This window comes from Astyanax mexicanus, chromosome 10, assembly GCF_023375975.1.
Source record: "Astyanax mexicanus isolate ESR-SI-001 chromosome 10, AstMex3_surface, whole genome shotgun sequence".
NCBI classification, from domain to species: Eukaryota; Metazoa; Chordata; class Actinopteri; order Characiformes; family Acestrorhamphidae; genus Astyanax; species Astyanax mexicanus.
In genome coordinates, this window is record NC_064417.1 from 53,566,796 (window position 1) to 53,582,733 (window position 15,938).

Below are 15,938 nucleotides of genomic sequence, written 5' to 3' on the forward strand. Positions count from 1 at the left end.
GATGCTGTAAGAGGAAGCTGTCTGAAAGGGATGTTCGGGTGCTAACCCGGATTGTATCCAATAAACATAAAACCACGGCTGATCAAATCACGCAGAATTCAATGTGCACCTCAACTCTCCTGTTTCCACCAGAACTGTCCGTCACCACAATCAATTACTGTGCTCTAAAACCAGGTGCTTCAGTTTCATTCTCCAACACCTGTATATGAGATTAAACTGCGTCTTATATCATCAGTTTAGCTCAAATAAAAACAGGAGTATATTTGATAGCTGGGTTGGATTGAGACCGGATCACGTTCTCTTCAAAAAAACAAGTTTCCATACTTTTTTCCCCAACTTTTTTTTCTGTTTTTATGGTTGGGGTTGGGGCTGTTCTCCAGCCGTAAGTAGGCAGGTTTTTTTTTTTTTTAAATGGCAGTGTATGAGGCTGCTGTTTTTTCCGCGGTTATTTCAGATACATAAAGCCAGAACACTGTAAAGGTTACATTAACATAGCGTATTCAGAGCAGAGGGCACCGGCTCTCATTTCCCTGTGTGTTGTGATCCGTGATAATTAACTCTATTTATAATAATTGTGAATAACCTTGGCAGGCTGGCAAAACGCTGTAATGTGGTGGTGGGGGGGGGTTGGATGGAGGGGGTGGTGGGATGTAGAAGAAGGAAGGAAGACGTGGACCCAGCGGTGAGGAGACCCAGGCGTCATCGTGTCTCAGACCCCAGGGTGCCATTCTCCCGCCAAGCCTTGGCCTTCTGTGGGCGGCCGAGATGGCGATCGCTCAGCCCCCCCCCCCCCCCCCCCCCCGGCTCCCCACCCCAAGTTTAGACCCCTTCCAAACACCCAGAGGGTGGTCCAGGCCTCCAGTGCCTGTGGGCACACTCTGCCCTTTCAATGGGAGGATGTGCTGACACCATTCTTTTCCAGCCAGCAGGTCCAAACTTTACAACACACTCCTCTAAACGAGGGACGAGGAGCGAATTACTCAAAGAAAAAGAAGAAGAAGAAGAAGAAGAAGAAGAAGAAGTAGAAGTAGAAGAAGAAGAAGTAAAAGGAGAGGAATAAGTAGAAGAAGACGAAGTAGAAGAAGAAGAAGTAGAAGAAGAAGTAAAAGGAGAAGAATAAGTAGAAGACAAAGTAGTAGAACAAGAAGTAAAAGGAGAAGAATGAGTAGAAGAAGTAGAAGAAGAAGTAGAAGAAGACGAAGTAGAAGAAGAAGTAAAAGGAGAAGAATGAGTAGAAGAAGAAGAAGAAGTAGAAGAAGAAGAAGAAGAAGAAGTAAAAGGAGAAGAATAAGTAGAAGAAGATGAAGAAGAAGTAGAAGAAGTAGAAGTAGAAGAAGAAGAAGAAGTAAAAGGAGAAGAATGAGTAGAAGAAGAAGAAGAAGAAGAAGAAGAAGTAGATGTAGAAGAAGAAGAAGAAGAAGTAAAAGGAGAAGAATGAGTAGAAGAAGAAGAAGTAGAAGAAGAAGTACAAGTAGAAGAATAAGAAGAAGAAGAAGTAGAAGTACAAGTAGACAAAGAAAAAGAAGAAGAAGAAGAAGCAGAAGAAGTACAAGTAGACGTAGAAGAAGAAGTAGAAGAAGAAGAAGAAGAAGAAGAGCGAGAGGAAGCTGGGTTAATGTCCCGAGTTTAATGGTGTCGGGAACACAGGAAAGTAAATAAATGGCTGTACAGGACATTAAAATCGATGGGCCGTGAAAGACAATACAACACTGAGGGCTCTTTTATACCTCAGCTTGTTTGGTCCCGACCTAAAAAGCAGGTGTTCAAAAAAAGACGCCGCCGTGAATCATGGTACAGAACCAAAGGAGCAAAATTTGACCCAAGAGAAGAAAAAGTAGTTGGTTTAGTTTTGTTCTGTTCGTTTGAAGCATGAAAACAAGTTCTATTTGGTTTAGAGATTTGGATCAATTACGAGTTATTATTACGAGTTAACAATAATTGAGTAGAAATATCTTCACTCATTAAACAAGAATAAGAAAAAAAGAACTGGTATTCTGCCAAAATTCAACTTCCGACTCCGCTTGGTGCATTAATTATGACATAATTACTGGAAGTTGCAATTACAATTACAGGCTATCTTCATCCATTATACAATTGACTAACAAAGGTATGGGTGTTGTGCCAAAAATCAACTCCCGGATCAAATACGACCAGTTAAAGGAACTTGAGTCAGGCTATTGTGAGAAAAAGCAATAGTGCTGTAATGAAATTCAACTACTAACTCCCCTTGGTGGATCAACCACGACCCATTACAGAAAGTTGAGTTAGGCTATCATCACCCATTAAACAATAGAAGAAGAAGAAAAAGAACTGGTGTTAAGCCGAAATTCACTCCCCTCAGAAAAATAATTTTAAACATTTACAGGAAGTTGAGTAAGACTATTGCCACCCATTAAACAACAGAAGAAGAAGAATAAATGGTGTGGCAAAATTCAAATTCCCAACTCTCCTTGGTGGATTAATTACGACCAATTTCATTAAGTTTTGTCAGATTTTGTCACTCATTAAACAATAGAAGAAGAAGAAAAATAACTAGTGTTACGCTGAAATTTAACTCCTGACTCCCCTTGGCGGATCAATTTCTACCAATTACAGGAAAGGCTATTGTGACCCATTATACAATTGAAAAAAAAGTAGGATTGTTATGTTAACTTCAACTCCCGGATCAATTACGACCAATTAAAGGAAGTTAAGTCAGACTATCGTTATCCAATAAAAAATAGAAGAAGAAAAATAAATGATGTGGCAAAATTCAATTCCTAACTCCCCTTAGTGGATTATTTATGAACAATTACAGGAAGTCAGGCTATTGTGACCGAGTTTACAATTGATGAAAAAAGTCTGGGGTGTTCAACTCCTGGATCAATTCCAAACAATTGCAGAAAGTTGAGTCAGGCTATCAGAATTAAAAGATAGTGGTGTTGTGCCAAAATTTAACTCCCAGATCAATTATGACCCATTATTGGGAGATGAGTCAGGCTACAGTCACCCATTAAACAATAGAAGAAGAAAAAGAACTGGTATTCTGACGAAATTCAACTCCCGACTCCCCTTGGCGGATCAACTACGACCAATTACAGGAAGCTGAGTTAGACTATTACAGTTAGAGGTGTGCCAAAATTCAACTCCCAGATCAATTATGACCCATTACAAAAAGTTGAGTCAGGCTACTGTCACTCATTAATCAACAGAAGAAGAAAAAAAATGGTGTGACAAAATTCAATTCCTATTTCCTATCTCCCCTTGGTGGATTAATTATGAACAAATTACAGAAGGTTGAGTCAGGCTATTGTCAACTATTAAACAATAGAAAGAGATAAAGCACTAGTGTTGTAACGAAATTCAACTCCTGACCCCCCATGGCGGATCAATAATGAGAAATTACAAGAAATTGAGTCAGGCTATTGTTACCCATTAAACAATAGAAAAATTAAAAGAACTGGTATTCTGCCGAAATTCAACTTCTGATGTAATAAAGCTGTTTAGTGCACTCAGATACTAAACTACAGTCTAAAACTGAAACTAACTGGACTAAATACAGTACAGAATACAATGTAACACACCTTTGAACTTCTACCTTTGAAGTTTAGACTGTGGTCCAGACATTTAGGTATAAAAACGCCCTTAATTAGAGCAAAAACAATAGATTACCTTGATGCACTCTTTTCTATAACTTACTTTTTAGAAGTTTCTAACAAGAATAGAAAGTGAAGTTTTTTAGTTTGTTCTTTTATACCTTTTTTACCTTTGTTTTTGCGGTACGGGAGATGTTGAGGTGGATTGTTGGTGGAAATCTATTAATTGCTCTCCGGTGGAACACACCTCTGCTTCAGGAGGAACCAGACCATTTCTCCAGAGACCAAACCAAAGCCTATTAGTGCGAGAGTCTGCGGTATATACAAATTACGCCTATAACATATCCACTGATCAAAGCGCCGTCCTGCCGGGCATCCCTCGGCACAGGGTCATCTGAACGGGAGCGCCGCGGTGCCGTCCGTGTGATGACCACTTTATATTCAGCACTCATTGATTCACATTAAGAGCGTCTCTCAGACAGTGGGCTGTAAATAATTGAGAGGGTCTCCTGTCACTGAGTGCTGCTCGGTGCTGTTGGGACCAAATTAAATTTGAAGACCCTCCGCGTCCACGTCCGCGTCCACCAGGGGAAGGTGACATTCCACAACTTCACTGGGAGACAAACTCGAATCCTGGTACACATGTAATGGGCACGGGACTGAGAGAAAAGTATTTTAACTTTTTACTTTCTGCTCAACTTTTTTGGTAAAGCGCAAATTTGAAGTCATTATAATTAATTTAAGAAGTTGGTGAATTTTAAACAACCTGATTGTACCATTTTTACCAATCGGCATCTTTTCCAATCGCCATCTCGATCAATCCAAATCCCTACCAATTGCAATCTCTAACAAATATAATGCCTACCTATTGCCGTCTCTACTCATGGTAATCTCTGCCATCATTGTCTTTACCCTACCAATTAAATTCTCAACCAATCTGTGTCTCTATTAATCTTAATCTCTACCAATTGCAATCTCTACCCATCGCCATCTCTACTAATTCGATTCTCTACCAATCTGAGTCTTTACCAATCGAAATCTCAACCAATCAGAGTCTCTAAATCTCTTAATCTCTACCAATCTCAATTCTCTACCAATCGGAGTCTTTACCCTTCAAAATCTCTACCAATTCGATTTTCTACCAACTGCAATATCTGCTAATTGCTGTCTCTACCAATCGCAATCTCTACACATTGCCATCTCTACCAATTTGATTCTCAAACAATCGGAGTATCTATCAATCTCAATCTCTACCAATCGCAATTTCTACCAAATGCAATCTTCACCAAACGTCGTCTCAACCAATCGTCAGCTATATTAATTCGATAATTTTCCATTCAGAGAAACTTACGTTATTAAACGGTACACAATTTATTTGTTATCGGAACATCAATTTAGAAATATGGATATACATTTTTTAAGAGCTTTCAAATAATGGAATGATGTAACTTAATACAACATACTAACTGTATTTACTTTCTTATTTCTTTATATTGTTTGTATTGATTTTACCACTATGTGGCATCTCAAAAGATAAGAGATGAAAGGTGTGTAATTTTTTTTAAAAGTAGGAAAAAAAAAGAAGAAAAAAGCAACTGGTGTATTCTCCAAAAAACAGAAAATATGGTTAAAGAACACACATCTTTAAAAGCAGCTGTAATCATGTTTAATCAGGTCATATGTTGTGTTTTATACAATGTATGAGTGCTTTATTGATTTTATTTAAGTGTTTTGCAGGACTGATCTTCCCATGCAGATGACGATTAGCAATTTGGCTAAATCTAACACATTTACATTATGAATTATTGATGATGATTAATGTGCACTGTCCCTGTAAATTACATAAATAGTGAAAGTGAAAGGAGACTAAAGTACTGAACTACTGTAACTATGATGTAACTAGATAGTACATGTTCCACAAAAGAAGGTATAAGAAGATATAACAATACAGATACAAAAAAATACAATAAAATGTAAAGTATAAAAGTAGAGTTTTTACTGTGTGTGTTTAATGGAGAATGGATGTAGTGCAGTTAAACACAGAAAAACAACAATGAACACCAGTTACTGTGCATATTGAGAAGATAACTGATGTCAGCCACACAGAAAGTGTCAGGATTCTGAAGCAGGAAGAAGAGAATTTAAAAATGATAAATAAGAAAACAAAATAAGAGCCAGAAATAAATAAAAACGTAGAAACAAGGAACACAAGGAAAACCAACAACCTAACAGGCCTAACAATGTACAAGAATTGACAACAGAGACTGAAAACAAAGGGCTATATATATATATATATATATATATATATATATATATATATATATATATATATATATATTCTGTATATATATATATATATACAGAAAACAGGAAACACCTGAACAACGGTAACGAGGGGGCGGAGCTAAAAATGAAACAGGTGAAAGCATTAACACATAAATAAACACAACGTGACAGAAAGTGCAAATACGCAGGTTTTTAATACCTGTAACTATAAAATATAAAATTATAAAATTACTGTAACTATACTGAAATATGATTTAAAATAAATAAAAAAATTAGATACACAGAAGTAGGACAGTAAATGTGAGGAGGCTCTTGAGCCTGAAGTGACGGTGAAGAGGTGAGGTATGAGGTGTGTGTGTGTGTGTGTGTGGGGTGGGGGGTGTATTTATTAAGGCCTTGCTGAACAGCACCGTGTCTGAAGTGTAGGAACTGGACTCTCTCTAATGGACGGGGTGTAACAGGTAGAGCGGTGAGCGACGCTGTGACTGCAGGCCATGCTAATTTAGACAGCTAGGCTGCGGGCGGCGCTTGTTTAACTGGGTCTGAGGATCCGCACGGACCCGGAGTAAAAGACCCATTGACACTTTTCCAATTAGCATCTTAACAGGTCCTCCAAGAACGCCGAGCCGGAGCCGCTCGGAGCAAAGCAAATGAGCTCAGACTCACAACTTCCTCACACTGAGCTGTCAGCTCTGCAGAAAATACATTTATTATTTTATACTGTATATATATATGAAGATAATATATATTATATATATATTATAGATCACATCTCTATCTGAATTAGTACATCTGTATATATGTGTACCATATTCTTTGGACTATAAGGCGCACCTAAAATCCTTTAATTGTCCCAAAAATCATCAGTGCAAATTACGTATGAATTTTAACTAAATGTGGATGGCGCTTCTAACCAAGACTGAGTAGCACTGCTAACCAGGAATGGCTAGCACTGGCTAGTGCTGCTAACCAGAGCTGAGTAGCGCTACTAACTGGGGATGGCTAAAGCCACTATCCTGAATTACAGTGTATAAAGGAGTTAGCGGTGCTAACAGCAACTGCGGATGGCTAGCGCTGCTAGCCGCAGGTGGGTAGCACTGCTATCCGGGACTGAGTAGCGTTGCTAACCGGGGATGGCTAGCGCTGCTAACCCGGGCTGGCTAGTGCTGCTAACCAGGGACTGAGTAGCACTGTTATTCGGGGATGGCTAGTGCTGCTAACCGGGACTGAGTAGCACTGCTAAGCGGGGATGGCTAAAGCCATTATGCTGAATTACAGAGTATAAAGGAGTTAGCGGTGCTAACAGCATCTGGCTTGCGCTGCTAACTGCGGATGGCTAGCGCTGCTAACCGGGGCTGAGTAGCGCTGCTAAACAGGGCTAAGTAGCGCTGCTAACCGGGACTGGCTAGCACTGCTAACCAGGGATAATTAGTGCTGCTAACCATGGCTGGGATGCGCTGCTAACTGCGATTGACTAGAAGAGTAGCGCTGCTAACCATGGCTGGGATGCGCTGCTAACTGGGGCTGGCTAGCGCTTCTAACCAGGGCTGAGTAGCATTACTAACCAGAGCTGAGTAGCATTGCTAACCAGAGCTGAGTAGCATTGCTAACCAGAGCTAGCTATGCTGCTAACCAGGGATGGCTAGCACTGTTTTGGTTTCATCTTCTCTGTGACGTTGGAAAAGATGAAACTGAAACTTCACGTGAAGCTCTGCTGCTTTTTACCACTTTTTAATGTCACTTTAGAAGTGCTAACTGTTCAGACTTTTCTGACCAATGTTAAAAAATATAAAGTAGATCACTTTAAAAGGGTTAAAAGTGTGAAAAGACAGATTTGGAGCACTTTTCGGACCTGCTGTGTGGATGTAGGCTAATTTTATTGGTATTAATAGAGTGTTATCTTGTTTTATGTTATTAATATGAGCAGTGTAACTCTGAGAGGACTGTAATATGAAGGCTGTGAGATGCAGGAAGCGTTAGGAACGTCAGACTCGGCTGATCTGAGTGACAGAATTCACAGACCTGACGGGATTGCTGGTTAGAGACACCCGCAGAGACTCCAGGCAGTTGAGCAGCTTCTCCTCGGTGATGCCGGAGCGCAGCTCGTGCACGTATTCCTGCGACGACAGCGTACACTCGTGCTTGCTGTTCCTCAGCCCGCCCTGCGGTAACGAGACACATTAGAGAATCAGCCGCTGCAGCGCTGCTCTTAACAGCCTGTTAAATCTGTCATACATTAATTACAACATCTGTATCAGAGACACACACACACACACACAACGGCCCGGTTAATACTCCTAATACACACATCAGCAGATAGCGCGCTGTCACTCACCGCCAGTCACTTCTGGACTGGAACTGAACATTTTATATAAAATTCTATATAAAAAAAAAACAACTTTAACCCTATCAAACCCTGCATCCATTACAATAGACATCATACAGCTCTGGACAAAAAAAAGAGACACTTAAAAATGATGAGTTTCTTTGATTTTACCAAATTAAAAACCTCTGGAATATAATCAAGAGGAAGATGGATGATCACAAACCATCAAACCACCAAACTGAACTGCTTGAATTTTTACACCAGGAGTAAAGCAGCATAAAGTTATCCAAAAGCAGTGTGTAAGACTGGTGGAGGAGGAGAACATGATGCCAAGATGCATGAAAACTGTGATTAAAAACCAACCAGGGTTATTCCACCAAATATTGATTATTTCTGAACTCTTAAAACTTTATGAATATGAACTTGTTTTCTTTGCATTATTTGAGGTCTGAAAGCTCTGCATCTTTTTTGTTATTTCAGTCATTTCTCATTTTCTGTAAATAAATGCTCTAAATGAGAATATTTTTATTTGTAATTTGGGGGAAATGTTTGTGTTAGGTCACGCTTAACCAGTGTGTGACCCCAATAATGTACCTGCCTGCCCTTAAATACTCTTAGCCCACCCCCGGCTTAACCAACAAGTAATTAATTAGTGGGCAGGTGGGTAAGATAACTGTACACAATTGTTATTGTACAATATTTACATATTTACAGACAAGTTGACATGTAACCCTTTGTACGTCCAGGTAAGTATTCGTTATAATTTTACTGTTTAATGTTAATGCATTGTTTTCTCTGTTTTCTTTTCACAGGCAGCCCCAGGCTCCCCTGCCCCAGGACAACCCTTGGTCTCTACCAAGACCTTAAGGACCCGGGTGGCTCACGCACTGCCATTTTCACAGGATCCAGCTACAAGTCCTGTTGCACCTGTTAAAGGCGATAGGTGATAACCACTAAGCCCCCACTGTGTTTTTGGTGCAACATTGAGTAAAAAAAAGTAAAAAAGTACCTGTATCTTTCTCTCTCTCACACAGGTGAGAATGATTACGCTTTCCCTTCAATCATCTCGCGCCCCACCTGCTGCCCTGACAGATACCCAGCGCCCACCTGACGAGCCGGCGAGAACTGAACGATGCAGATCTCTGAACTTTCCCAGCGTGAAGCAAAAAACACAAAAAACGCAAACAAAAGCAGCAGAGATCAGTTCAGGGCAGCAGGTGTTTGGTTCTACATGCTGGTTATGGGTGTTATCCAAATTCCCAATCAGAGGCCACGATTTAACCGTGCCCACAACCCCCCTCACCGCCACGCCGCCGACTCTGTTCCTCACACAGAGATGCACTCAATAAGAAGCTCTGCCAAATCTGCCGAAGTGCCGCGAACACTTCCCTCCACTACAGAGCAGAGCACAGCAGACAGGCTAATGCTAAATGGATCTGAGAGGAAACTCCGCAGAGAGGATTTGCAATATGTTGCGAAACTCAAATCTATACAACCGTCCGAACCGCCAGCAGAGATACCGACTTTCAGTCTGCCAAAACTCATACATACTCTCAGCTACAGGCTTCAACAGCCAGACTACTTCATACACAACTCCAGAGAACTCCAGATTAAAAGCCTATACATAAATATATATATATATATATATATATATATACACATATATTATATACACAAATACAGTTCCGGGAAAAATAAGAGAACGTTTAAAAATGATGATTTTCTTTGATTTTACCAAATTAAAAACCTCTGGAATATAATCAAGAGGAAGATGGATGATCACAAACCATCAAACCCCCAAACTGAACTGCTTGAATTTTTGCACCAGGAGTAAAGCAGCGTAAAGTTATCCAAAAGCAGTGTGTAAGACTGGTGGAGGAGAACATGATGACAAGATACATTAAAACTGTGAATAAAAACCATTTGGGTTATTCCACCAAATATTGATTATTTCTGAACTCTTAAAACTTTATGAATATGAACTTGTTTTCTTTGCATTATTTGAGGTCTGAAAGCTCTGCATCTTTTTTGTTATTTCAGTCATTTCTCATTTTCTGTAAATAAATGCTCTAAATGAGAATATTTTTATTTGGAATTTGGGAGAAATGTTGTCTGTAGTTTATAGAATAAAACAACAATGTTCATTTTACTCAAACATAAACCTATAAATAGTAAAATCAGAGAAACTGATTCAGAAACTGAGGTGCTCTCTTCATTTTTTACAGAGCTGTATATACCATATTTTCCGCACGATAAGGCGCACTGGATTATAAGGCACGTTTTAAGCGACACTAGTAAGGAACAGGGCTGTTGCCATGTTTTTCTTCTAATTTAGCTCGTCTCGCTGCTGGGTGGAGGTTGGAGTTGGGTAAACTAAAAGTAAGTTAAGTTAAAAAAAAAGGAATACTTAAAATATATATATTCTTTTAAAGTTAAACGAGTGCTGAATGTTAATGTACACAGATTTCTCTCCTGAAAACTCTCCTGTTTATTTGGGTGAGAAATGCACTTCCGTTTATTTACAGTAAGCTTAGATTTCCAGATTTCCACTAAAGCTGAGTGCAGCAGTATTAGCGTTAGCGGTTAAATGCTAGCGCTAGCCAACAGCGCTACATTGGGGAAACACTCCAGGGCGATATTAGCTATTGGTTCGTGTCGGGATCAAGAAAATAGTCTGTGGTGTAGGCGTCTGTTTTTTTTTTTATAATATTTTTATTTTATACAAATCTATCACGTGATAATCAATATATAGCAAAGTAACAAATCAAATTGTGTTTTATAAAACGTTGCAGCGCTGTGCATTGCAGTGTGCAGCCTTATTACTGTTTTTTTGTGTTTTTGCACTTAGACTATAGGCTCAATATCATTTTTTTTTTGTTGTTTAGAAAGTATTTTCTGTGGGGCGCCGAGTGGTCCAGCGGTCTAAAGTGCAGCCACTATGAACGGGAGGTCGCAAGGTTCGAATCCCGCTCATGCAGCTTTACCATCAAGCTGCCGGCGCTCAGAGGGAGCACAATTGGCCCTGCTCCCTCCGGGTGGGTAGATGGCGCTCTCTCCCCACATCACTACTAGGGTGATGTCTGCATCACAGGGCGTCTGTGAGCTGATGTATCAGAACCTTTCCTCCGAGTGTTAGCGCTGTGATGCTATTCAACAATGCTGCATCAGGAGAAGCTCGAAAAGAGGCGGAGTCTGACTTCACATGTATCAAAGGAAGCATGTGTTAGTCTTCACCCTCCTGGTGTGTTGGGGCATCACTAGTGATAGGAGGAGTCCTAATGAGAGGGTTGGGTAATTGGCCGTGTAAATTGGGGAGAAAATGGGAAAAAATTGAAATAAAATTATTTAAAAAAAAAAGAAAGTATTTTCTATTCTTTAACCGTATAAAATTATATTAGATGAAAGTCATTTAGACATCATTCTCACAGCCTAGTTCAGTGATGTTCAGGCTTTATTGTTTGCATTGTTCTTGTTTTAATCTTTTCTAGATCTGTTCTTAATAAACATTTTTATTAAATAATATAAAATAAAATAGCTCTATGCTTCTTCAGTGTTGCAATGTTAATTAAGTTCATTCAAACAGCCCGAAAATGTTTTTAAAAAGCATAGTTTTAACGCTATATTTACTGGATCTAAGCTCTAGTCTAAACCAGGTCAGATAAACTAAAAAGCAGCTGGTCTGGGTAAAACAGCTCTGATACTAAAGTACTAAACAATAGGGGTTGTTCTAAATCATACAGTACTGTATATTTAGGTTGTCATGCTTTTCCGACGGAAAAAAAAGACAGAGATGCTACTAGAAACAGCATGTAAACAGTTCTGTCAGCACGTCTCCTCTGATTTGATAAGCAGCGTAGCGCAGTTCAGTCATGTCTTTCCCAGCCGCTCAAATCTGTTTTGATTACCGGCCGAGATGCCAAAATTAAACAGCAACAATATCTCATCTCCAGAAGCAAGTGAAGACGAGGATGAGCCGAATGAAGACTGTCAATCTTATCTCCTTCACTCCGCCTTCAAAAACTCTGAGGAAGTGCTACACTGACTTTAACACACACTTTATAAATCCCAACGAAGCGTTGCATCATCCTGAATTTCTCCTTCTGAACTCGAACCTTCAGACTTCAGAACCTTCTGAGGAACGGCGAGACGAGCGAACCAAAAGAGGAAGTGACTGAATTAAACCCAGAGCTGAATTACAGCAGAAGGAGGAAAGAAAATGTGTAAAAGTATGATAAAAATTGTAATTTTGGTACAAAATCACTGTATTGTGTTTTCTCCAGATATTTCCTACCTAGTTATCCTAGACCCAGTCTGCTGCAGCACGTAATGCAACGTAACGCTGCTACTATCCTACTGTACGAATATATATACTGATTCATACATCAAGAGTTAAATACATTTTTAATTAATATAATCGTTCATTAGTCTAATCGTCCCATAACATAATCGTCTGTTAATATAATCGTTTTTGTACGATAATCGTTTATTAAAAGAATTGACTGAAAAGCTAAACTGAGCTAAAATGCTGAAAAGGTGAGTTTAATCTGATATATTAGCCAGATTATAGAATATACTGCTATGAACAAGCGCTGCCTCTGCTGCTCCATGCTGCTCTGTGCTGTTTACATGCGCAGTGTGTGCAGTGTTCACTGCTCACAGCTACATGACTCTGTGCTGTACTTCCCATTAAAGACAGTGTATTTTAAAAGTGTGTTAATTCAGCTTCATACTGCACAGATATACCAGATATACACAATGGAACAAGGAATCTTCTCACTATATTTCAGATATAGATATTATCAGAGAACACGATGTGCTCACAGGGTTTATTGGTGCACATTCTGGTGCGTTTAGGTTTTTATGCCTGTGTGAAACCAAACCAAACACAGGGAAAAAAAACGCTCCAAATAAACAAACGCATCAACTGATCCTGACCATAGAAACTTTCACACCTACAGGTGTGAAAATGTTATTTAATACTCAGCTAAATAAGCTCTAATTCAGAAATTCTTACAACCAAGCTGAGATGTTTATAATAAAGTAAAACAAGTTTCCTTTATTTAATTTAATTCCTTATATTCTTTATTATTTATCTCCCCTCAAACATACAACAAAGTATATACTAGTATTTTAATTGACACCACTAATATAAATATAATCGCATTTATTTTTACATTTCTTACATTTATTAATTCATTAATTTGCATTTAAATATCCACTATAAAAATTGGGTCTTCAGAAGAATAAGTGTGATTAATCGCAGTTAATCACAGAATATTGTTGTGATTAATCTGATTAAACTGTTTTATCGATTGATACCACTAATTTTTATATATATTGAGATGATCTGTTCCTAATGTTCTGTCTATTTTCTGCTCAGATCTACACTTAACTGTTTACCCTGTTCTGCGCAGATCTTGTCGTTATTTCTTCATTTGTTGTGATATCTGGTGAACACAATATATATATATATATATATGCATCTACAAGCCTGTCGCTTATTATTTCACACAGCAGCCGTTACGTATAAATAATAAATAGTGAAATAGCGGACGTGGTATTTTCCTCTCGCGCTTTTCCCCTCAACCCCCGACCAATTTCCCATAAGGCCGAGCTCCTCTCCACGCCAGAGACGCTCTGGTTCTGGTTTCACTGACCTTTACTTCTGGAAACCAAAGACAGACCATAATATGCTGCTTAATGACCCCAGTCTCTTCCATCCCATCAGATCATCTCAACATTGTGCCAGACCTCACTAATAATGCAGACAGACAGACAGACAGACAGACAGACTCGCTACAGAGAGACAAAGACAGACAGACAGAGAGACAGACAGATGGACAGGCATGGGCCTGCCACAATAATTGCATTATCCACTTATTGTACAATATATAGACATATATGATCTCAATTGGCTTTTGGGTTTTTCTTAACAATGAAAGACCATTTAAATAACGCATAATTAGATGCACATAAGCTGGTACTCTATTATTTATCTTCGTCCAAATATCCTTAATAATATTTAATTGATTAATATCTATTTGAAAGGTTGGAAATAATTACTTTGTTTATATACTATCATTATATCAGTGGCATAAAATGGTCTTAATATGTCAATAATAATGTTATTATTATTATTATTATTATTATTATTATATTCAGGACGTTATACTGTCTGAGCAAAATCAATTATCATGAGAGGTTTAGGTTGAAGGACTTATCGAATGACTAACCAACTGATGGACAGACTGACTGACTGATAGACAGACAGATAGACTCAATGATTGACTCAGTTAATGACTGACTGAACAACCGACAGAATGACTGATAGACAGACAGACTGAGAGGTAGACTCACTGATTGAATGACTGACTGACCAAATAACTGATTAACAAAAAGAAAGACTGACTGATTGAATGACTGATCATCTGACTTATGGACAGACTGACTGACCAACTCACTGAATGACTGACCAAATGACTGATCCACAGAAAGACTGAATGAGTGAATGGCTGACTGATGATATGACCAACCAACTGACTTATGGACACACTGACTGACTGACTGACTGACTCATTAAATGACTGATCAAATGACTAAAGGACAGAAAGAATGACTGAGCGAATAACTGACAAAATGACTGACTGACCGACTGACTGACTAATGGAGAGACTGACTGGCTGACTCATTGAATGACTGACCGAAAGACTGAAGGACAGAAAGACTGACTGAGTGAATGACTAACCAAACGACTGACCGACTGACTGACTGACTGACTGACTGACTGACTGACTGTTGGAAAGACTGACTGGCTGACTCATTGAATGACTGACCGAATGACCGATGGACAGACTGACTGACTGAGTGAATGACTGATTGAGGAAATGACTGACAAACTGACTTATGGACAGAGTGACTGACTAACTGAATGACTGACCAAATGACTGAGGGACAGAAAGACAGACTAAGTGAAAGACTGACCGACTGTCAGATGAACAGACTGACTGACGTATTGAATAATTGTCCAAATGACTGAATGACTGATAGACAGAAAGACTGAGTAAATGAGTGACTGACCCACTGACTTATAGACAGACTGACCTACTGACTCACTGAATGACTGACCAAATGACTGATACACAGACAAATATGTGAATGACTGAATGAATGATAGACAGACGGACAGACAGACAGACTGTCTGTCAGTAATTCAGTCATTTGGTCAGACAGACAGACAGACAGAGAGGATGGAGGAATGGCGGTTGGGTTGAACAGTAACTGTATGTATATATAGAGCTCTGAAGGACTCATCTTCTACAGTTATTGAACCGGTCCCTGTCAATAACGCCATTTCCTGCCAAAGACAACAGAGCAGCACAGCGCAATTACTGCAGCCATCCTGTCAATTTCACTTTAGAGCCGAGCGTCCCCTGACCCGCTCCTCCTGAACCCGCCCGCCGTCTCGCTACGGTCCTGAGAGGGTCCAGTTCACCAATCAGAACCAGAACTACAACTGATCCAACACACTGTCCTAATAAACCTGTAAAAACTCAACCTGCATTTCAGTATCATACTGTATATCACACATTATCATACATATCCAGATATGAGAACCATATATAGTGTGTATAACATTTCTATTATATTCTACTTATCTAAACACATTTGTCTATATTTATCATATACATCTCTGGAAAAAATGATGAGTTTCTTTGATTTTACTAAATTAAAAACCTCTGGAATATAATCAA

The 15,938-nt window shown here is 39.1% G+C and overlaps 1 protein-coding gene across 5 annotated transcripts in view; it reads right to left on the reverse strand.

Annotated features, from left to right (window-relative positions):
• Nucleotides 1-15,938, reverse strand: part of diaph2 (diaphanous-related formin 2) — an 877,667-nt gene that overhangs the window by 693,351 nt on the left and 168,378 nt on the right. For all 5 annotated transcript variants that reach the window (XM_022683643.2, XM_022683642.2, XM_049484129.1 and 2 more), the window contains one exon: nucleotides 7,884-8,023. In XM_022683643.2, coding sequence (XP_022539364.1) covers nucleotides 7,884-8,023 — 140 coding nt within the window. The remainder of the gene's footprint in view (nucleotides 1-7,883; nucleotides 8,024-15,938) is intronic.